The sequence below is a fragment of the Oryzias melastigma genome, linkage group LG2 (assembly GCF_002922805.2).
Source record: "Oryzias melastigma strain HK-1 linkage group LG2, ASM292280v2, whole genome shotgun sequence".
In the NCBI taxonomy this organism is placed as follows: domain Eukaryota; kingdom Metazoa; phylum Chordata; class Actinopteri; order Beloniformes; family Adrianichthyidae; genus Oryzias; species Oryzias melastigma.
In genome coordinates, this window is record NC_050513.1 from 19,433,696 (window position 1) to 19,456,022 (window position 22,327).

Sequence of the window (22,327 nt, forward strand, 5' to 3'; positions counted from 1 at the left end):
CGATGGCTCCCACCAGCTTGTCCTTCTTCAGCATAGGGAACAGCTCCAAGGCTTTGGTCTTGCTGAGGACGTAGCTGCTCTTCAGGCACTGGATCCCAGCCACCAGGTCGTACATCTTGATACCCGCCCAATAGTAGGGCAGCTGCCACCACCTTTGCATCCACAGACACTCAAATCAGATTCTTTTTACTATTTTTCTTCTACTTCTGTCGTTTCTTTACAACTCTTACTTGTAAACAGGGAGCATTATGGGTAACGGGGCTGACAGGTGAGGGGCGATCTCCAGCAGGTTGGCTCGCTCGTGCAGAGCTTCTTTCACCATCATGTACTGATTGAACGAAAGACGGACCAATGAGAACAAAACGATAAGAAACAACGACACCAGAAGAGGCGGGAACGCAGGAGAACCTGTTCGTAGTCTAGTCTCATGATGGCCTTCTGGAGATACCGCACTCCACCGTGGATGAGTTTGGTGCTCCGGCTGCTCGTGCCCGAGGAGAAGTCGCTCCTCTCTACTAGAGCGGTCTTAAGGTCTGGAGGACGATGCAGGGAAATGTCACAAGTCATTACAAAAGCTTAAAGCTACTATACAATTTGTTTTTTTGTTTTGATTAAACACTACGGCCAAATTCAACTAGCTACAGAGGGCGGTAGCTGTAAAAGGTTAAAGCTACTCTTTAAAACGGTAGCTTTAACTCTTTAAAGGGTAGCTTTAACCCATTAAAGCTACCAGCCTCTGCAACACACGTCCAAGCAACCATTTTCAATACAACACTATGTAAACGTGTGAATGTGTACTTTCTGGGCTACCATGGTCAAAACTCTCACTACACAAGTTTTTAAGTTTTTTTTTTTTTGAGCTCTCCAAATAAATTGAGCGTGCATTAAAAGGTAAACCAGTTGTGCTTTGACCAATCAGGGACTTGGTAGTGACATATGGGTAGGGTCATTTTTAAGCCACGGAAGTGTCAACCATTTGAAAATTGATCAAGAAGGAGAAATTAATAATTACGGTTTGTCTTTGATTCATCAGAATAGAGCTGTGAAAGAAAAAGTCTGGAGCAAGATTGAGGGGGACCTGGTAGCAGACAAGATGGTTCCCAAACACAACATTAAACTCATTAGTCGGAAGGGAAATTTGCGCATCTATACTAGAAAATTCCTAACCGTAACCCTTAAACTAACGCGGTTCTGGTTTTTTCTAGGGGAAGACTGTGAACTTTGACCGAGGACTTCCTGCTAATGATGTTATGGCGCCATCTTGGGGCCATGTTGTTGTCTGCTACCAGGTCCTTTTGGCAAGATTTAGCAAATTTGCCAGAATTGTGCGACACTTTATAGTAGTGACTTGTTTATGCAATCAGCATAAACTAGCCAATTCCGTCACAAAGAACCAAATTTTTTAGCCGAATTGCAAGACTTTACAGTAGTGAAGTAAAGTCTTCATGAAATCAACGTGAATCCTCTGATTGATCGCATAAACAATCCAAGAGTTACAGTAGTTCAAAGGCCGTTATGTATTTAGCTGTCAGTGGCTATATCTCCGGATGTAAAGGGTTAATAGCTTGTCTAAAATCTACAAGGTACGGTACTCACTGCGTGTGACAGCGTCCAGAGCACATCCTGCCCCGGTGGCCCCTCCCCCAACAACCAGCACGTCAAACTCCTCGGTGTCTCTCAGCGCCGCCAGCTGGGCCGCCCGAGAGGGAAGCTCGTTGGGGTACGGGACCTTCAGGTCCGCCTCTGCCGCCACGTGGGCCTGGATGAGTAGCAGTTACAGTCATTTTGACTCTGAAGTCTGACTCTTACTGTTGTTGTTTCATTGTAAAGAAAGGTGGGGGTGTTTTTTGGAGGTTTGTGCTGCACACATTATAAGCACTGCTGCGGTTTCATGATAATCATGAGATGAACTGTGAGTTAATGCATAATGACTTGCAATCACTTTCATCCATTATGGATTTGCTGAGAGCTGCTGGCTTGTAATGCATTATCCTACATTTATGAATGATGACGCAGAAACAGATTTTTACATACGACCAATCAGAGGTCTGGAAAGTTTGTCAACTTTTCAGCTTTAGCGTCTTTTGCAAACTTTGGCTTTATGTTTGTGCTATGGATATTTTCAACTATTTTAGCATCTTTGTGTGCCTTAGCCATTTAGGAGCTTTCTATCCAATACCTTCCCATGATCCATTGGAGTTCCCCAAGGATCCATTTGAGGCCCAACTTTATTTAACATTAATGTATATAACAGTACAAACGGATCCCATATCCATCTATACGCCGATGACACCCTCCTATAACTTACTCCCTGAGCTCTTTAGCTTGTTTAACATCTACTCTGATCTCCGCTGGGTTCAGATCTATCACAACATTTAAATGTTTTGCAGGAGTTTTTTAGGTTAAACCAATGTTTTATTATGTAAAAGACTTAGTTTTACCTATGTATAAAAAGTGTTTTGTAAAAAAAGTCTGATTTTACTTGTTTTGATTGCTTTTTTTTCAACACCATTAAAGCCTTGAAAAAAAAACAAAACAAAAAAAAAAAACGATAAACTGGACCGCCTTATAAACAGATTAATTTTGGTTTAACTTGCTGATGCTGGTTGATTTTTTAGAGCTACACAGCGTTCTTCTGTCAATGTTTTTTATGGGGTGTTACTGTAAAATATTGTAAAATTACTTGTTACTAACAAGGTTGGGAATTAGGTTTTATCATTTTTTGTGGTATCAGTCTGTTTTTTGCTTACTTCTTGCAAACTGAATTGTGAGTTACAGGTACGTGAACACGCTAACGTGGCTAGCACTACTATGTGTAGCATTGAGGAACTGTGTATTTTTCTTATGTGTTACTATCAAGGTTGGGTTGATGTGGTAATTTTTTTTTTTTAATTACCAATGGAAATATTTTTAAAACATAACTTGAAACCAGATAATGCCACAACCTTAAAGGTTTTTGTCAAATGTTATCAAAATAAAAGCAGAAAAAAACGAAAACTGACAAAACAAATGCAGGAAAGTCTGAAGTCTGCTTTGGTTTTTTTCAGAGTCAATCAGTCAAATCAATGCAATAATAACTTGATTTTGGTGGAAACTGGAGTGCTTATAATGTCTGGCATCACCTTGAGAAAGCAAGTGTCAGTCGGACAAACAGAATAATAAGAAATAAATCTGATTAGTGAGGCAGAAAAGTTAGTGGTGAGGGTTAAAAAGACCCCAGAAGAAACACACGTTTCCCTCTGAACATCACTGATTAACACAATAATGGTTGAAATAATCACAACTACAGTACAAAGAAGAAAAAATAAAAAAAGCCAGCTCCCCTCTGACACGAGGAGGAATTTCACGTCTAATGAAATATTTATTCAGCTCTCTATTTAGCGGCCTGAGCTAAATGATTGCATCAAGCTGCTTTGAAGCCGGCGCGCCATTTGACTTGCAAATAAAAGCGGGCGTTCTGTGATTTAAGGCCCGCAAACGAGGACATGAGACAATCATTGTCTGTTTTCGATGATGCTCGCAGACAAACGCCGACACACAGAAAGACCCAGATTGCCCCCCCCACATAATCAATCAAGTTAAGGCTCTCGAAAACTTCTCCATGCGGCCTCAGAGGAACACAAGACGGACATTCATCTCATCAGCCGGTGGCTTGGATTAGTGGCATGCGTGATTACAGACTATTGAGAGAAGAATCGTCTCATCAGGACGGACGGACTGCTTTGCTTACCAATCCGGGCTTCCGGTCAAAGGAGGGTGGCGGCGGCGGCGGGCGGAACACCAGGACACAAACCAAAAGTTGACGTTAGACTGAGCAGTCTGTAAAGTGTGTCTAAAATAAGCCGCCGGTAGGTCAGGGCAGCTGTTGTCGCCTCATGGAGGGACATTTGTGTTTGTGGACACGTCGGTGATGGAGAGTGAGATTGAGCACGCTCAGTACGGGTCAGGTTACCGCCACTCTTTACAGCTACGGTTCATCTAAATTTGGCATCTTTGAGGTTCACGAGAATAAAAGAAAGTCGTAAATCTGAGATGAAATATTCTTATTCTGACGTCACTTGATAGAATTGAGACCAAAGTGGGAGGAGCCTGACGATCTATAAGGGAAGGGGATAAAAGTGGTCGCAGTTTTCCCATGAGACTTCAGCCGTCTTCCCCCACAACCCTTCATGATGAAAGGTCAAACAGCACTGAAGCCTTTGAAACAAACTTCCACACAGGAAGATTCAGATGTGAAGTTCTTGCCCTGACGGCGCCAAAGCCACGCCCATCTGCAGACGGAAACTTCAGCACGACGTCCTTCAGGAAAAAAGTTCAACGCAACAATCGGCACATTTGGACCTTACCTGCGCCCTCCTGTACTCGATCAGCTGAGACACGCCGAAGGCTGCGGCCACCGCGCCGCCGCCCATGATGGCGGTCCGTCTCAGGGCCTTCCTGAACGCCATCGGCCCTGTGGTCCAGAGAAGATTAAGTAAGGAGAGAAGACGCAGCAGACGCCTGGGTTTGACAGATGCATGAGTGGGAGGGGCCAAAGTGGAGGGGCCAAGACGGTAAAAGTCTGACATGAGGACAAATGAAAGAAGGGGTAAAAACTTTTAAAATAATCTAAAAATCTTAGATCTGATTCAGCTGTTCAACTTTAACAGTTCTGCTGTAAAACTACAACTCAATTTAAAAATGTTGTATTTTATTTATTTATTTTCATAGAAGCTTTGCTCAAACTTTACTAAATTAGTTTGACAGAATTTTAAAGGATCTGAATGATTGCAAAATCAGACACAATCAAAGCCATTTGAACTCTTTTAGCACCTTTTAGCACTTTTCAGCTCTTTTCACATATTTCTGTTCTCAAGCTTTTTTTTCTTTTTTGTATCCATTTCAGCATTTTTCTTTGCCGTCACAATTTTTCAGCTCTCCTGGCATCGTTTTTTTACTTAAGCTCCCCCCCCCCCCCCAACTCTTAACATCTCTAATCTTAAGACACTTTTCAGCTCTTAGCATCTTTCTGTGGTTCATCTATTTTTTCAGCTCTTTAAAAATGTTTCTGCTCTTTAGCTATTTTTCCAGCTATTGTAGTATCTTTCTGTGCCGTCACCATTTTTGCAGAGCTTTTGGCATCTTTTTTGCACTTAAGCTAGTTTTTTCAGCTCTTAACATCTTGTTTTCCTAAGCTATATTTGTTTTTGGTCTTTAAGCACTTTTCTGTGTTTAAGTTTCTTTTTTTTCATTTATTTGAAAGCAAATGTATGTGCTTTAGGAGTTTATTTCAACTCTTTGAGCATCTTTCTGTTCTTTAGCTTTTTCCAGCTCTCTCCGGCATCTCTTTTTTAAGTTTTCCATTTTTTTCAGCAGTATTCTCCACTTTAGCATTTTTCTAAATCTTTCTACATCCCACTTGACTTCAGGTCTTTTTATCCCGTTTTATTTCAGGATTCGTTTGTACTTTAAAGTCTCTTCAGTTGTTTAATCATCTTTAATTTAGCTATTTTTCTGCTATAAATCTTTTTAATTTGTTTTTCAACACTGTTCAACTCATATTTTCTTACCCTGGAGCATTTAGCTCATGTGAAGTCATTTATTATATTACTTTTATTTAGCAGATAATTTTAATCATTAAATTAACATCTGTTTTAAAGAACACGAGTCACTTTTGACATTAATAAATCCCATTTTTGCTTTTAACACGCAATTCATTTTTTTTCATTTTGCATTGTCATCTTTGATGTTCAGTTTATCCTATTAATTTAGCTAGTTTAGCATTTAACTTTAATTTAGTATTCCTATGCTAAATGTATTAATATCTTATCGTATTAGTCAAACACTTTTCTGTTTTACACTAATCAAATATTAACACATTTTTGGAGTATAAATGAATTTTTTGGTATTGTTTGGCTGTTTGGTTGTTTGGTGATTTATACACCAGTGTAACTTGTTGCCCAAAAAATATGGCGGTTTTTGTATTGATATTATTTTCAGATTCAGAATTAACACCTTTTTTCACTTGACAAAAATACTGAAAAATGAAAGAAAGTGTTGTATCCACTCAAATGTGATTGAATACTTCTAAAGCTTTGACTGTAGATGCACTTCTAAAGTTTTCACTGCTTCGTTTACTCGTTCCTGGAGACAGTAAAGTGATGCTTCCATGAACTGAGCGTGCTCAAACTTGACAAAAATGTGCGATCCACAGAGGAGGATTTTTCCTTCCCACTTTCAGATGTTCCAGAGAAATCTAACCACAGAATAGTTCGCTCATCGATTAACATGTTTTAAATGTAAATGTGCTGTACTCCATTAATGAGTAACAACACAAAACGACTTCCAACCTTCACACGAGTTCCTGCGTTATTTTGTTATTTTAACATGATCCAGTGAAACAGTCATGAGCGGAGAGAGACTCCAGATCTCCACGGCACCACATGGCTCCATCCGCCCGGGTCAACACGGTATTAGCATAGCGGCCACGCTGCAGCTGGAATCCAGGAGTCCGGGGAGCGACCCGCACCGCGTCGGACCGATGCATTTTATTAAAAAGGAGGCGGCAGATGGCTCCAAATGTCAGCAAACATTTCACTTCATTAATGATTGGATAAAAAAAGGAAAGAGGTGGGAAATCATCACTCAGACTGAGGAGTGAGAGATTAAATTAACTCTTGAATCGACTTAAACTGAAATAGATTTGGAAATTCCGTTGAGCGTGTGAATATTCCTGGTTTCATTTGACGAGTGTCTAAACCAAAAGACTACGATTTGGTTGTTTTATGTAGAAGCTCAAATCCCAGCTCTTGTTTTCAGAATAAAAGAAGTTTGTTGCAGCACGTCTGGATTATTGTGAGATTATTGAATTGATTCTGTGTGGTCGGTCGGTCATGCTTTGGATTACGACAAAGACTTACGGTTAATCACAGATCCTGCATCTTTGTGACCCGTTTACTGGAACTTCTGATCTGTGTGACATCATCTCACAGCTCGTCTCTTTTGGCGTAAATGTGGTTATTTGACTTTGATTGTGGTTAATAAAGCTGCACTGGTGTCTAAAAACACACTTTTCAAAGAGATTTTTTTCCCCCAAAACAGTTAAAATAAAATCAGTCCGGTTTCATCTTCATTCACTTAAAATTGGAGCGAGTGAGTGGTTTACTTCCTGTTTGGGAACGCCAGGGGGGAGGGGTCACTCAGTCTCATGTACAGTAAACGGAAAACATTTACATGTCGCCCCTACAGCAGATCTGTTGAACTCTGGAACGCCTGAAATCAAATCTCAGTTCACTTGCAAGTGAATCCTGGTATGTTTACTACAGTGTGAAAGCAAACAGACTACACACAGTATGGAAGTAAAGCTAATAAGACACAAGCTGTAACTAACTAATTATTGCAGGGTTTTTTTAAGTTTTAAGGTTTAGATTTCTTACAAGAATTCTTTTTATTTAAATTTTGTAGAATGAAAACATTTTACAAAACATATTGCAAAAACAAATATATTTGCCCATTTTTGGAGAGTTTACAAAAGCCATATCAGAAAAAATAATAGCCCTTTTGGGAAGTGTAAAATATATTTTCCCCATTTGGACAACTTAGAAAAGAAATAGTAAAAATATTTACCCCATCTGAAGAGTTTACATAAAACTTTTTAAAGTTTAGATACATTGCAAAAAAAAACATTTGCCCCCTTTGAACTTTACAAGACAAAAATGTAAAAAAAAATGTTCTAAATGTTAAATAAACGTGTCACGATGTAGGATAGTTCCTTAAATGTTAATTTATTAACCTCCTCCCTCTTAAATGAATAACTGAACCCGTGTAAATATTAGTTTCACAGTTTTAAAGGAGTAAAGAGCTAAAGTGGTCATTAAACTCCATCTTTCCTTCATGACACCAAACGTGACTCAGCAGGAAAACAACGTGGGTTCGGCATCTTCAAACACGTGGGGGGGGGACAGCAGCCCTTTCACAATAAAGGTTTCTTCAGCATTAATTAGCGACAGCAGCCTCAGCTGGACTCACGCGCGTGATGCCCGCGCGCCAGAAGTGGGTCTGCCGTGGATTACACCTCTAAGCAGAAGCTCCAGACGAGGGCGAGCGGCGGGTTGGACAACCGGAAACAGCCTTAAAAATAAAGGCCTGCCTTCTAGTGACAGTTTGGTCATCAAACGCTGTTAATAAACGGAGACATTAGCTTTATTTTGACAATTTTCCGGTCCCTCTTTGACGCCCCCAGGAGAACTAGCAAAGCCACAGCCCGCCGCTTCTGGCCTCTCCGTCCATAAAACGGACACTTCCGCGGCGGGAGCGATTACAAACATTCTCACTTACTGGACGGGTCGTTTTCGGGCTGGAAGGACTCTCTCCGGGGGGCAGGACGAGGCGGACACTCGGCTTTTGGATCCCCGACCGTCGCCTGTGTGACAATCCCGAACCAGGAAGCGCAGCGCGAGCCGGGAGCGACGTCACTGAGAGCCAATCACAGCCCCGCATTCGACTGAGACTGCCCAATGGGATTCGAGGAGAGGCGGGGCTTAGCTGCTGGCTTGAAGTGAGGAAAAGAATGCGCAGCTCGTTCTCCTTCCTCCTCCACCATGAAGTCGAGAGTTCCGCCACTTAAAATGTGACAATAAAATCATTTGAACCATTTATTACCAACAAATGAGAATGTTTTAAAATTAAATGTCATGCAACATTTTACGCAGAACCATCAGTTTTGGGAATTATGAGCTGTAAATATAATAATACTTCTGTAAAAGTTCAAATTAAGGAACAAATAAACAGTTTTGCTAATTAAAGGTGCTAGAAACAAAACATTCTATTTTAAAATGAGTATTTATCGCTAATAGAAAATAATTGAAACTATTTAGGAAACAAACCATAACAAAATGCTAATTTATTTGCTTTAAATCGGTTAGGTGAATTAAAGTGCCGATAATATTAATATTTACCTGAAAAAAAATTAACTTTTATTCGAAATAATTTAAACTATTAATCAAACCATGCCATAAAAAGTTAATTTCATGAGTTTTAAAGCACTCATTTATGAAAGGATGATCATTTGTTGGTAAATAAAAGGTGCTGGAATGTGGTTATTATTTTAAAACTTTTGTTTTTCTTTATTGGACGTCATTAAACTATGTATGAACCAAAAACACGTGGAAAAGTGTCAATATTATAAGTTTTACATTCATTTTGAAGCAAAAACGAATAAAATTGTATGTTTTGTGGATTAATGGTGCTGGAAGTACAAAAACTTGAATAACTTTCTTGAGTAGAAAAACAATTAAACTATTTATTAATCAAACCATGAGAAAATATTAATTTTGTTTCAAAACAAAAGTTATGTAAAAACAATAGTTTGGTAAATTAAAGGTGCTAGAAATTCTACTTTAAAACTGTGTTAATTTTGTTAGTTTTGAATAAGTTTTAAGCCAAAATTCAGTGAAATTTTGTATTTAAAAAAAAAAAAACAATAATCTACTTGAAAACTTTTGTTTTTCTTTAAAACAAAAAAGCATTTGAACTATTTATGTAACAAATCATGAAAAATATGTTAATTTTATTTGTTTTATAAATTATTTTTAAGCAAAGATTTGAAAGTTTGGGGAATTAAGGTGCTAGAAATAAATATCAGCTCGAAAACTATTATTTTTCTTTAGTGGAGAGTAAAAACAAAAAAGCATATTAAGCATTTATAAAACAAAAATGAGAAAACATGCAGATGTATTTAGTTTTAAGGCATAACATTAAGTAAAAAAATAATATTTTGGTGAATTAAAGTTTCTGGAAACTCTAAGACCCACTTGAAATATATTATTAGTCTTTAAAAATACAATCAAAACACCAAAATAAAACATCCAAAGTTTTCAAAAGTTGCATAATTGACATCTTTGCCCCCCCTCGTCTAAAACGGTGACGTCATCCGCGAGAATGCGTGACACACGTCCCAAATGCCACGGACCCCTTTCTGCGTCCGCCCGCCTCCCTTCCTCCCTCTCGCAGAGACGCTCGCGCGCCCCCCTTCTGCGGCTCGTGCGTAATGGGGCTTTGGCACAGGAGCGCGCCCCGCGTAAACAAAAGCACATTGTGGCGTCAGTGACGGTCAGTCTGCGAGCCGGGCGCGCGGGAGGAGAGCAGACCCGCAGCCTCACGCATGGAGCTATTTGTCATGTTTCCTCTCTGGATGTATCAATAAAGGTTGAACACACTTGTTTGTGTGGCTCCAACTTTCCTGAAGGAGAATTCCGCTCCAAACTGTGCGCCTCCGCGCCGTTTTTACGCGTTTTTCCAGGGGCTCCAAACGGATGCGCTCCTTCAGAGGAGCAGGAGAGGAGCGAGTTCCGCGTGTGCAGTGAGCATGCCCTGCGTCCAGACCCAGTGTGGCTCCTCTCCGCAGGGCGCGAGCCCCGCGTCCCAGGGCGCGGAGCGCAGCTGCGACTTCCTCACGCCGGAGTTCGTCAAGTTCAGCATGGACCTGACCAACCACGAGGTGTCCGCCGCCGCGTCCGGACCCGCCTTCGGGCCCCCGGCGGACTCCTACGCCCCCGGCTACGACGTGAAGCCCCCCTGCCTCTTCCAGGTGCCGCTGCAGGCGGAGCCGCCGTGCGTAAAAGTGGAGGAGGCGCACAGCTGCCCGCGCTTCCAGCCGGAGGAGCTGGTGTCCTCCCCCGGCTCCATCTACTTCTACCGGCCCCCCTCCCCGCACGCCTCCACCTCGCACCTGCAGACCCCGCCGGGACACATCTGGGACGAACCGGGCTCCCTGTACAGCTTCCGGCAGGACTACCTGCACCGGAAGAGCGCGCTCTCCAGGTTCTCCCTGTTTTCCCTCAAGCACGCGCCCCACGGAAGCCCGAGCCTGTCGTGCCAGGTGAAGTTCGACGCGCAGCTGGACGCGCAGCCGCAGCTGCAGTTGGACGGCGGCGCGTCTGCGCTGCAGCCGCCGGGCTTCGCGCACCCGCTGCAGCTGGCGCACCGCTTCATGGAGTACCAGGCGTGCTCCGGCGCCAGCAGGGGGGCGCTGGGCGCAGAGGGGCTGTGCGCGGTGTGCGGGGACAACGCCGCGTGCCAGCACTACGGCGTGCGCACCTGCGAGGGCTGCAAGGGCTTCTTCAAGGTTTGTTGGGAAAAGTTTCACCAATAAAGAGTTGGTGTAATGGACAATTCCCATTCCAAATAATCGATTTTTATATAAGTGGCCCCTGGGGGCCCCCACTTTGGTCATTCCACTCCAGCAGCACGTTTAGAGCTCCTGATTCTGTATCAAAGTGGCCACGCGGACGTGTCTGGAATCCAAAACGTCTCCAAATTATGAAGGACCACGACCCCCGTGTTTACCCAGACTGCCCTGTCCGCCGCCGTGGCCCCCACAGGAGCAGGAGTGCTGCGGATCATTTTGAAAAGGACGATTTGAGGCTCCTCAGGACTCCAAATGACCAAAAATAAAATTCATTTTTAGACTCTAGACTTCTAGGAGTCTCAGTTTCATTAAAAATACAACTGATTCTGAGTGGAGACATTTTTTCTCATGTTTTCATTTCTGTCTGTAGCGCACCGTTCAAAAAAACGCCAAATATGTGTGTTTGGCGACGAAGAGCTGCCCCGTCGACAAGCGCAGGAGGAACAGGTGTCAGTACTGCCGCTTCCAGAAGTGCCTGGCGGTCGGGATGGTCAAAGAAGGTACAAGCTTTTATTTTGGTAAATGTCAAAGCTCGTTTGTTTTTTCTAAATGGGCTTTGTGTGCAGTGGTGAGGACGGACAGCCTGAAAGGACGAAGAGGTCGTCTGCCGTCCAAACCCAAAGCTCCTCCGGACTCCTCTCTACGCGGCGGCGCCCTGCTCAGCGCCCTCGTCAGGGCGCACGTGGAGTCCAACCCGTCCCGCCTCGACTACTCCAAAGTAAGCGTTTGACAGCTCCTGAAGCTCCAGCTCCCAGTGGCTGATGGGATGCTTTTGGCTTCAGTTCCAGGAGAATCCCGGGAGTCCTCTGCGGGACGACGCTCAACACGTCTGGCAGTTCTACGACCTCCTGACCCGGTCCATGGAGGTCATCCGCGGCTGGGCGCACAGGATCCCGGGCTTCTCCTCCCTCCCAAAGCACGACCAGGACCTGCTCTTCTACTCCGCCTTCCTGGAGCTTTTCGTCTTACGACTGGCGTACAGGTACCGTCTCGTCCTCGAGCTCAAACATCTGCTCCAAAAAATGTCAAAGATGCTTTTGTCCAGGTCCAACCCGGAGGAAGGGAAGCTGGTGTTCTGCGACGGCTCGGTGTGGCACCGGCTGCAGTGCCTGCGGGGTTTCGGTGAGTGGATCGACAGCATCGTGGAGTTCTCTGCTAACCTGCAGAGGATGAACCTGGACGTGTCCACCTTCTCCTGCATATGCACCCTCGCTCTGGTCACCGGTGAGCAGAAACATCATCACAACCCTAAAAACGTCACATTTTAAAACTATTCAGGGAATATTTCAAGTATAATCTCAATAAATTGTGGAATAATTCTAAATTAACCAATAAATGTATATATATCAATATTAATCTGCAGTTTTCCAAACAAAATTTGATTTGAAGTGACTCACTAAGAGGAACAAACACATATACAAAGGCTTTAAAATGATTGTTTTAGTTTTTTGTTTAACAGTCTTTTGTTTTGTATTTTGTAAAAATTGGTTTATTCATTGTAAAATGCACAAATGAAAAAAAAAATAGTTTCCATTTATATTTTTGTTAGTTTGTCCTTTAATGTTTCTTTTTGTTAGGAGAGAATTATGTGTTTAAAACATCATTTTAAATTGATTTTAGCCAGTAAACCTCTTTACGTTACTGTTGTAAAAATAGCGTTACAAATAAAGTTTGATTTGAACTAATTAATAAAATGGTGGAAATGATCCTTTCAATGTTAACCTGTTTTGAACATGAACATCAAATTAATTTAAGTGAGTTATCCTAATTTTTGTTGGATATTTGTGTTTAAACTTTACTAATGTCCAAAATATTTGTTTATCCATCCATCCATCTTCTTGACCGCTTCTTCCCTTTCGGGGTTGCGGGGGTGCCGGAGCCTAACCCGGCTGCTGATGGGCGAAGGCGGGGTACACCCTGGACAGGTCGCCAGTCCGTCGCAGGGCCAATATTTGTTTACAGAAATGTAAATGTAAACAAATCATTAAAAAAACAAACATTTTTTGATTTTGTAAAATATTAAGTGTTTAAAAGCAAAAGCTAATTAATCTCAAATTTCTCTTTAAAAAAATGAAGCACGTTCACAAATCTTACTTGTTAGCATGTTGGCTAAATGTAGCAAACAAAGTGAAATGTCAAGTGTTAGCTTGATTTTAGCTTTTTGATTTTGAAAAAGCTTTTTGATATTGTACAAGATTAGAAAGAGTTTGAAAACGAAAGCAAATTTATATTAAATGTCTCTAAAAAAAAGTTGTATACAAATCTTACATGTTAGCATGTTAGCTAAATGTAGCTAACAAAGTGAAACATAACATGTTAGCTTAATGAAGATAAACAAATTCAAGTATAGCCAATTGATACTACATAAACTGTAAGTTAAATTGATATAGAAATAAATAATTGTTTCAACATTTAACTTGTTTTAGACCTAAATAGTTGATTATATTATAAAATTGAAAAAAGGAGAAATAGCTAAAGGTTAAATTATGCTAATTTGATAAACATGCTAATTGAACAGTTTCAGACAAAATGGACCGGAAGTAAGCTAATATTTAACAAAGTGTAGACTATGCGGTTTAAAGAGAAAATACTTTAAAGAATAAGTTGATTTTTACAGACTACAAATAGTTTTTAAAAACTAGCATAAAGTAAATTTAAAACTAGCTAAAGGTTGTCCAAAGAATTGGGAATTAGAAGTAAGTGGACTTTTAAAATAGATCAATAGCCAGTAATTTTATTAATAGATTAAATAAATCATTCCTAATTTAGCTTTTTTAAAGATATGCTAACGCAAAGATTTAGCTAAGAGTTCAAATTGAAAGCTAGCTTAATATATTTAAGCGTAACAAGATAAATTGTGGGAAATCTTTAGTTAAGTTGTAATTTTTGAATAAGAAGACAAACTTTATATGTTTTTGAAGTGAAAATATAGTCTAGTAAACATTTTATGTATAATATATATATAAAATAAGATTCGGTGCCATTTTGACATGTCAAAATAAAAGTATTTAATTATCAAGTGTAATCAGAGGACAGATTTTAAGCTAACATTTATCTACCACTAGTGAAAACATTAAAAAAAAATAATTTTTAGAGTGAACCTTCACTGTAAAGACTGTGGGTGTTGCCAGACAAAACACACATACCTTTATTTTGAAATTTTGTTCCCGCGCAGAGCGGCACGGGCTGAAGGAGCCGAGGCACGTGGAGGAGCTGCAAAACAACGTCATCAGGTGCTTGAAGGAGGGCGGGCCGGCGGACGTGGAGCGCGTGGGCTCGAGCCGCTGGTCCAGCCACCTGTCGCGGCTGCTGGAGAAGCTTCCAGAACTCCGCACGCTGTGCGTCCAAGGCCTGCAGAGGATCTTCTACCTCAAGCTGGAGGACCTGGTGCCGCCTCCGCCAGTCATAGATAAGTTATTCCTGGACACGCTGCCCTTTTAAAGACACTTTTCTAGAGGTTCTTGGGATCAAATGTGAGTTTTGAACCCATAGCAACAAAGAAATCGACGATGTTTATTCTTCAGTGTTATGAAAGTTAACAAGGACTATTTATTTTTTTCTTTTTCATTGTAAACAAACATCTTTCATTGCAGAATTTATCAGGTCAAACCAGCTTGGAGTGAATGAAAAAACAGACTGTAAATTGAAAAAATTGAAATATGACAACAGTTTAAAACTAGAAACTTGAGGGAAATATTGAAATAACTGCCGTTTGTTTCTGGATGGAATTCTATTTGACCAAGTCTTTCATATATCTGGATAGAGGAGCGAAATTAAAAGCTAAAAATCTCACGAGATTTGCACCACTTAAATATCTTGCACCAAGCCTCTTCCAACAGTAGGTGGCGGACATACGCTAGCATCGGGTAGCTGCAGTTCATTGTGAAAACCATCTACTAAATGTGTGTTTAAAAGTTCACATTTTTTTCCTCATGATTTTTTTATGTAGTTCAAGCTATTCAAGTTATAAACTGACCAGATGCTTCAACAATAGTAGGTGGCGCCTGTTGGCCCCAAAGTCTAACATTCAAATGTGGCTAAAAGTTCTAGCATTGAATTCAGGATCAACTTTCTCAGAAAAACAAATTGCTTAGGATGCTGATTATGTTACTTATGCTAATGTGGCTAAAAGTGCTAGCATTGCATTCAGCCTCAACTGTCTCAGAAAAACAATTAGCTAAAAATGCTAATGTGGCTAAAAGTGCTAGAATTGCCTTCAGTATCATCAACTGTCTCAGAAAAACAAAAAGCTAAAGATTCTAGCTGTGTTAGCTATGCTATTGTAGCTAAAAGTTCTAGCATTCCATTCTAGATCAACTGTCTCAAAAAACAGCTGAAGATACCACACTGAAGACTACGCTAGCTTGGTAATGTGGCTTAAAATGCTATCATTGCATTCACCATCAATTGTCTCAGAAAATCAAAAAGCTAAAGATTCTAGATGTGTTATCTATGCTATTGTAGCTAAAAGTTCTAGCATTCCATTCTAGATCATCAACTGTCTCAGAAAAACAAATGGATAAAGATGCTAACTATGTTAGCTTCGCTAATGTGGCTAAAAGTAGTAACATTGCATTCAGCATCAACTCTCTCAGAAAAACGCATTATTGAAGATGCTGACAACGCAAGGTATGCTAATGTAGCTAAAAATGCTAGCATTGCAATCAGCATTAACTGTCTCAGAAAATAACAGCTAGATATGCTATGTTAGCTATGCTAATGTGGCTAAAAGCGCTAGCATTGTATGAAGCATCATCAACTGTCTCACAAAAACAAATTGCTAAGGATGTTTAGTATGTTAGCCATACTAATGTGGCTAAGAGTCCTAGCGTTGCATTAAGTATCATCAACTCTCAGAAAACAAATAGTTAAAATGCTAACTATGCTAATGTGGCTAAAAGTGCTAGCATTGACTTCAGTATCATCAGCCGTCTCAGAAAAACAAATGGCTAAAGATGCTTACTACGCTAACTATGCTAATGTGGCTAAAAGTGCTAGCTGTTTTGGAGCAGAAATGACATCACCATAACCCTTATAGCCATTTGTCAACCAAATCTTGGTAGCCAGTAAGTTTAAAGACCACCACCTCCATGCTAAATTAGCGTAAACCACAAAACAAAAATACTGAATTGAAACTGCAAATTAAATTTAAAATGCGTAATTTTAAGTTTAAAACATTTCATATTTTTAATTTCTATTCTCCAGTCTGTTTTTTCCTTGGCTGATCCTGGTCTGACCTCATGAATTTCAGTGTCCTCCTCAAAGTTCAGCACTGTGAGAAACCCTAAATGTTTTTGCAGGTCTTTTACACGTCTCTCAGTGTGTGTTGGAAAACATTTTTGATACAAAAACAAGTGTTTGTTCATGTTTACATTTGTTCTAATATCTATATGCAGTTCAAGCCGTAGTTTTGTGTTTCGACAGTGATCTGTTCTTGGTTTCATTAAAAAAAATTAAAACTCAATAAAGTTATTGTTCTTGAGCTTCTTCAGATTTATTTAAGAATTTAAATGTTATTATTTTATATATAGTTTTCTATACTAGACAAAAGGAGGAAGTAAAGAATAGTTTCTTGTACGCAAACATAAAATGATCAAATCTACTATATTATAATAAAAACATTTTTATTTTCCAAAATTTTAATTTTTATTAAATATTTTTTATATCAAAATATTATATATATATATATATATATATATATATATATATATTTACATGTTTTTTTAGTTGTTGTCAGGAGCTTACATGCTTTTATTTTGAAATTATCCTATCTTTTTGTGTTTATTTTTTTAAATCATGTTTCGTTCTTCATGTATTTTCCTTTTTGCTCACATTCTCCAACATGTGCGTGCACGTGCATGGAGGGGGTTAAAGGTCACCGTCATCTTGGAGGGAAAACCTGCCGTCGGATTTTACGCGCGGCTTTCTGAAGCGTGTGGACGGATTTTTATGGCCGCCGGCGGGCTGACATTTCTGCAGCCCTGTGGTCAGGCGTGGCATTAAAGATGTCATTTTCAGCGGCAGCAACAAGACGAGCCAAACAGGGGAAATAAAACCTCAGCGTGTCCTACTGAGATCTTTTTTCCTTTGGAAGCATGCCACCGGGAATATAATTAAACCCTTCATCGTAAAACTTCAATTACGGCTTTGTTGGAACAAGAGAATCCTTAAAACATCATCCTGGACTCAAATAAACCCGACCGATCAGATGCCAGAGCTGCAGCTGGAACAGGAAGAAGCAAATGTATGGATTTTTAAGGAAATAGTGGATAATTATCCCGAGGAGAGTCTGTGATAGCATCAATATTCCGATCAGCAGTGGAGTGGCAGGCCGACAGAAATCAATCGATGATGGAATTTCAGAGTGATCTAATTCACTGTGGAAATGATTGACAGATGCATCAAAGTCATTTTATAAGAAAACTCAACTAAATATAATAAAACAGCAACAATTTTATGATGTATATGTTCTAATTTTCCATGGGGAGTAATAAATATATGTGAAGTGAACTGAAATTACAGAAAATATATCTGTCCTATTACCAATTAACACCATTATTTTATTTAGTTTAATATAAAAAAATAAAGATTTTACGATTTTTGAGGAACTAACCTAGCAATGGGCACAGATTAAATAATGTAATTTTAATTTTTCCTTCTTTTGTTCCGTCTGACAGCTGAGCAAACAGACACGAGCTAAAAGCCTCTTGTGTTATGAATCTTCTGTCACACGAGGAGTATATCTACATAAACCCCTTTTGTAAAATCTATTTATATTTGTTATAGTTGTATATAATTCTTGTTGGACCAAAAAAACAAAAAAGAGAAGGAGAAAATGGGATGTTAGAAATGGGGGATTAGGGTTTAATCAAAAATTTAAAATATGCAGTACTTTTAAAGTGGAAGCAAAGCTAGCACTAGCATCTACTATTAATAAAAACAGGGATTTTAGAAAATACTTAACAGTTAAAAAACAAACTATAACTCTGAAATTCATTTTTTGCCTGATTGAACTGTTAATATCACACAACAAACAATCGACTTATCAATTTGACTGGAGCCACGTGCAATTCCTCAAGTGACCACTAAGGAGTGTGTCCATATTTACATCTGTGTAAATCAGTCCAATAAAATATAATAAAGACAATAAAAATATATTTGCTGGTTTTCAATTAAAGGCATCACTTATCTTATTATTCAAGAATCTAAACATTGGAGGACTTTAGTTATTTCAGGGAACCAAAGCTAAAAACCGGATTGAATTATCAATGAAAACTCAACATTAGTGGACTGTCTAAAGAATTATTAAAATAAATTATTCTTTTAAGAACTGCTATTTTCCAGAAATGTTTGTTTCCAGATTTGACAACAGTTGGGTGCAGTTCTTCAGCTGACCACTAGGAAGACAGCTCCTATTTCAATGTTAAGGGTCAAGATTTTCAAGTGTCTCTAAAATAAAACCATCACCTGTATTTTGTTATTCAAAAAAATCAAATAAGTGTAGAAGTTTGTCTTTGAGGGAACTAAAGCTAGCAATGTGTTTGTTGTAAAAAAAATATTTTGTTTGTTTTTTGAATTATTACTTAACCATCAAATAACACATTTTTACTTTTTTTTTTCTATAAACCGTCATCTTCAAGCAACAAATATTTGGCTTCCAAAAATGTTATGGTGCAGTTCCTAAAGTGACCACTTTAGACAATGAACCACCATTTTGAAACCCATCAACAATGATCGGGTCAGCCTGAGTCGCGATTTTAGAGGAACTATTGTCGCCAACCATGAGTGAGCTTGTTCCAAGTTCACTGAAAGGAACTCAGGAGAATCTGTCAATCAATCGTTTGAGGTGGGGCCAGAGGGAACCACATGCTTTTACTCAAACATCTGAATTTTGCAAATGCAAACTGAATCCAATTATTTACCTGTTTTCCAGTAATTGATCGATTAAAAAACGCCATGATGACACATGGAGGCGGGTTGGGGTTGTCCCACTCCAGGTCTCCACATGTTGTTGTTGGAGCGCAGGACCACCACAGCGGGTCGTTTGGAGAACCCTGAAGGCCTCGGGCTGCCTGTTACTGCACAGCGGCGTCCAGCATTTGATCTGGAGTGTTTGGGGGGGGGTTGTTCCTGCAGGCTTTGATCTCTGCATCCGTCTGGCTTCAATACGGCTTAACGCTTATCGCTGTCGGGCCAGAGGCGGCCAACATCAAGGGCGCCGCCGACGGATTGATGGGCAGGTTACTCTCTTCCCCCTGGTCACTTTCAACATGTAATCCCCCTCAGATTATTACAGATTATCTCAGATGTTTCAATTATCATACCTAAAAGTGAACCTCATTAAGTTTGTCCGTGGATTACAGACAATAATAATGATCCAGGAGATAATCTGGGATTTGTTATCCATGTCTTGAAAATGGTCCATTTGAAAGGTCTGGTAGAAGCAACACAAGATGTTAGGATAGCCGCTGCTATTGGGCCATAGAAGAGTTTGAGAGTGTAGAATGACTACACATAGTGCTTAGTTTTTGTGGCAATAGCTACTAAAACTATCAACCTAGATCCGGGACAGGCAACTCCAGGCCCAGAGGGCCGCATGATTTCCAGATATCCAAGTTCTACTCGAGACCGATTACCTGGTTCAGGTGTGTCCAGCCAATTAAAACATGCCAGAGCAGGTTATGTTGGAAAACATACATGAATTTGGACCTCAAGGTCTGGAGTTACCCATCCTTGAAACAAATCAATTCCCCACTGGACTCCAAGACCTTTGTGAAAATTGTCCTTTGCTTTTATAGTCACTAGAAGCTCTAGACTAGTCAAAGTTTCACATTTATGGTTCTTCAGTTTCTCTAATTGTAAGACAATTAGAGCGGATCATGATTTGAACTTGGAGCTAAAGTGGGTGTGGCCGTGGCGGGGAGCAGACTTGTTTCATGATCTACATTGGACAATCTTTAAAACTGATGTCCAAAAGTACCTAGTATTATTAGATGAATAAGATTGGTATTAGTGGATCAAGACATGACTTAGTGCTTCAAGTTTGTAGAGAACTAATTATCTGGGGCAGGGGGCCCCAAACTATGGCCCACATGCCAGATCTGGCCCACCTCCACATTTTGCCGGTTCCTGAACAAAAATAGGGGCGCATGATTTTTATTTTTCCCCAATCTGGCTTTGAGGTTGTTTGCCAACACTGCTAGCAAAATGGTGTTTTTCTAAGTGTTTTCTGTTAGCAAAGAAAAAACTGCTAGCATCAATAGCAGACTGAACTGCTAACAAGAGACACTGTTAGCATCAATCGCAGACAAAACGGCTAACAGAAAAAACTGTTAGCATCAATAGCAGACAACACCGCTAACAGAAAACACTGTTAGCATCAATCGTAGACAAAACTGCTAACAGAAAACACTTTTTCTGTTATCCTACAAACTGACCCCGCCCCCACATCAGTGGGGGCGGGGTCAGTTTGTGGAGTGGAGAATAAAGTTATGTTGCCCTCACAAGAAAAAGTTTGGGGACCCCTGATCCAGAGCAATCCAGGTACTACTTCCTGTTTCATTTCCTACTTTATTCTTGTTTTTACTCTGTGAGGATTTGGCCAATCACCACTGGTAGGGTAGGATCAAGATTTGTCCAGATAGATCTTGAGATCTGAGATGAGACATACTTGATCCAGCAAGTCCTTTTGCCCATCATGCATTTGAAATGGCATCAAAACACCAAAAAGTAGACATTGCTGCCCTCCAGTGGCTGTTCCTAAATTTCAATAAGGCCCAAACGAGGAGGTCTCTGTAGTTGGTGCTACAGATCTGTATTGTATGGATTCCAATGTGAGTATTTGTGCACCTTACACTGAATTTGTTTTAGTCCATATAGAGCTCTTGTGGCATCTTTTGTAGATCAGAGCAGATTTAAGTAGTCGTGTAAAAATTGATGCTTAAAAAAGCAAAAACATTTTATTGAAGGTAAGGGGTAAATATCCTATTCCTATTCTACCAACGTTCTGTCTTGATGAGTACCATAATCTTTACGTAGTATGTATGTTCTCAGTTGTGGATCTCAGGGGTCAAGAACACAAACTTTTCTTATATCTACTAGCTTTACAGTAAATCTTTTTATGGAGGAAAAGGGTCAATTGGTGCTTATGCAGATCAAAGGCTCCTAACTCCTAAAGCTCTTCTCGGTAGCTATACTATTAAATACGTCTAACCTTTTTGAGACATTCCAGGTTTTTTAATCCATAAACGATTGTAATCCGTCAACCTTCTTCAGTTTACCTACATCCCTCTTCAAGAAGCCCCCAAAGCCAAGCGCAAATGTAAACAGAATCCAACCATCAGGTGTCCGTTTAAACCCGACTGTTCCAGGAAAGCAATCATTCGATTCCACTTTGCTTCCACTTAGCGACTCTGTTTCTAATCCTCCGGGTTACTCAAACAATCGAGAATAAGTGAAAGGGATTAGAGCGCCTCATTATTTCTGCGGGCGAATCCTCCGAGGAGCCCCTGAGCTGCAACGGGAAAATTAGCATTCTGAGCCGGCAGGGCAAACAGATCCGACACAAAAGGACGGAGCACGCGCTCGGAATCCCCAACGACCTGAACGCCGACCCGGCCCGATGGAAACTGACGGAGGAGTTATCAGGTAAAGTCTTGGTAAACGTCTGGTACAGGTGTTTAGACCCAGCTGACAGCGATGTGGTGGAGGCCAGGACAGCTGCTATGGGCTCTCTGGTTTGAAGTTTCTGCAGTACTTTTGAGCAACAGACGAGGAGAAACACCTGGACGGTCATCTGCAGCTGGTTTGGTCATCCTCAAATCTTCTGTCTGGCAGTAGAACCTGACCAGATTATTTTTGCAATTATTTTTTCTTGCACTGTAAAGAATGAAAAACTGGATCAACTGAAAAAAATCTACGATTACAAGTTTGGATCAAATTAAAAGTTTGACTTGATGGTTTACTCAACTTAAAAAGTTAATTCAACAAAAACTAATATTTTCAAACATAAATTACAGAACTTTTGTTAATTGATCCAATATTTCAGTTTTTACAGTCTACTGCAAAAGTTTTGTTTGTGCCATTAAAAAAAAAAGATAAAAATTTGCAAATTGCACACACCTACCTAGTACCCAGTGAAAATTAATTTTGGGCACAGTG

At 40.1% G+C, this 22,327-nt stretch overlaps 3 protein-coding genes across 7 annotated transcripts in view; 1 reads left to right on the forward strand and 2 right to left on the reverse strand.

Moving 5' to 3' along the window:
* The window catches only part of gpd2 (glycerol-3-phosphate dehydrogenase 2 (mitochondrial)), a 57,451-nt gene extending 48,672 nt beyond the window's left edge, over nt 1–8,779 (reverse strand). For 3 of the 5 annotated variants that reach the window (XR_002921012.2, XR_004949421.1, XM_024288884.2), the window contains exons 1-7: nt 8,317–8,777; nt 4,347–4,453; nt 3,731–3,739; nt 1,597–1,759; nt 409–533; nt 231–328; nt 59–152 (exon numbers count right to left, since the gene is read on the reverse strand). Coding sequence is in view for 3 of the 5 variants with exons in the window: in XM_024288884.2 (XP_024144652.1) it covers nt 59–152; nt 231–328; nt 409–533; nt 1,597–1,759; nt 3,731–3,739; nt 4,347–4,448 (591 nt within the window). In the remaining 2 variants the exon portion in view is untranslated. Of the gene's footprint in view, nt 1–4; nt 153–230; nt 329–408; nt 534–1,596; nt 1,760–3,730; nt 3,740–4,346; nt 4,454–8,316 lie in introns of all 5 variants that reach the window. The other 2 variants (XM_036216145.1, XM_024288886.2) reach the window with 2 other exon arrangements.
* A 1,332-nt stretch (nt 8,780–10,111) lies between these two features.
* LOC112156609 (nuclear receptor subfamily 4 group A member 2) lies at nt 10,112–15,017 on the forward strand. The gene is made up of 6 exons (XM_024288850.2): nt 10,112–11,104; nt 11,538–11,667; nt 11,734–11,885; nt 11,950–12,149; nt 12,213–12,391; nt 14,343–15,017. Exons 1-6 carry the CDS (start codon nt 10,346–10,348, stop codon nt 14,606–14,608), a joined length of 1,686 nt encoding a protein of 561 aa, XP_024144618.1. The 5' UTR covers nt 10,112–10,345; the 3' UTR covers nt 14,609–15,017.
* The window catches only part of LOC112156608 (inactive dipeptidyl peptidase 10), a 122,633-nt gene continuing 112,457 nt past the window's right edge, over nt 12,152–22,327 (reverse strand). The window contains exon 27 of the mRNA XM_024288844.2: nt 12,152–12,415. Within this exon, the coding sequence (XP_024144612.1) occupies nt 12,386–12,415 (30 nt within the window). The 3' untranslated portion in view covers nt 12,152–12,385. The remainder of the gene's footprint in view (nt 12,416–22,327) is intronic.

What these genes read in the sequence shown, in the direction of transcription:
- LOC112156609 (XM_024288850.2), top strand. Translation starts at nt 10,346, where the DNA reads ATGCCCTGCGTCCAGACCCAGTGTGGCTCCTCTCCGCAGGGCGCGAGC. An exon ending in GCTGCAAGGGCTTCTTCAAG is followed by an intron (nt 11,105 to 11,537) that starts GTTTGTTGGGAA and finishes TTCTGTCTGTAG; the next exon opens with CGCACCGTTCAAAAAAACGC. An exon ending in GGTCGGGATGGTCAAAGAAG is followed by an intron (nt 11,668 to 11,733) that starts GTACAAGCTTTT and finishes CTTTGTGTGCAG; the next exon opens with TGGTGAGGACGGACAGCCTG.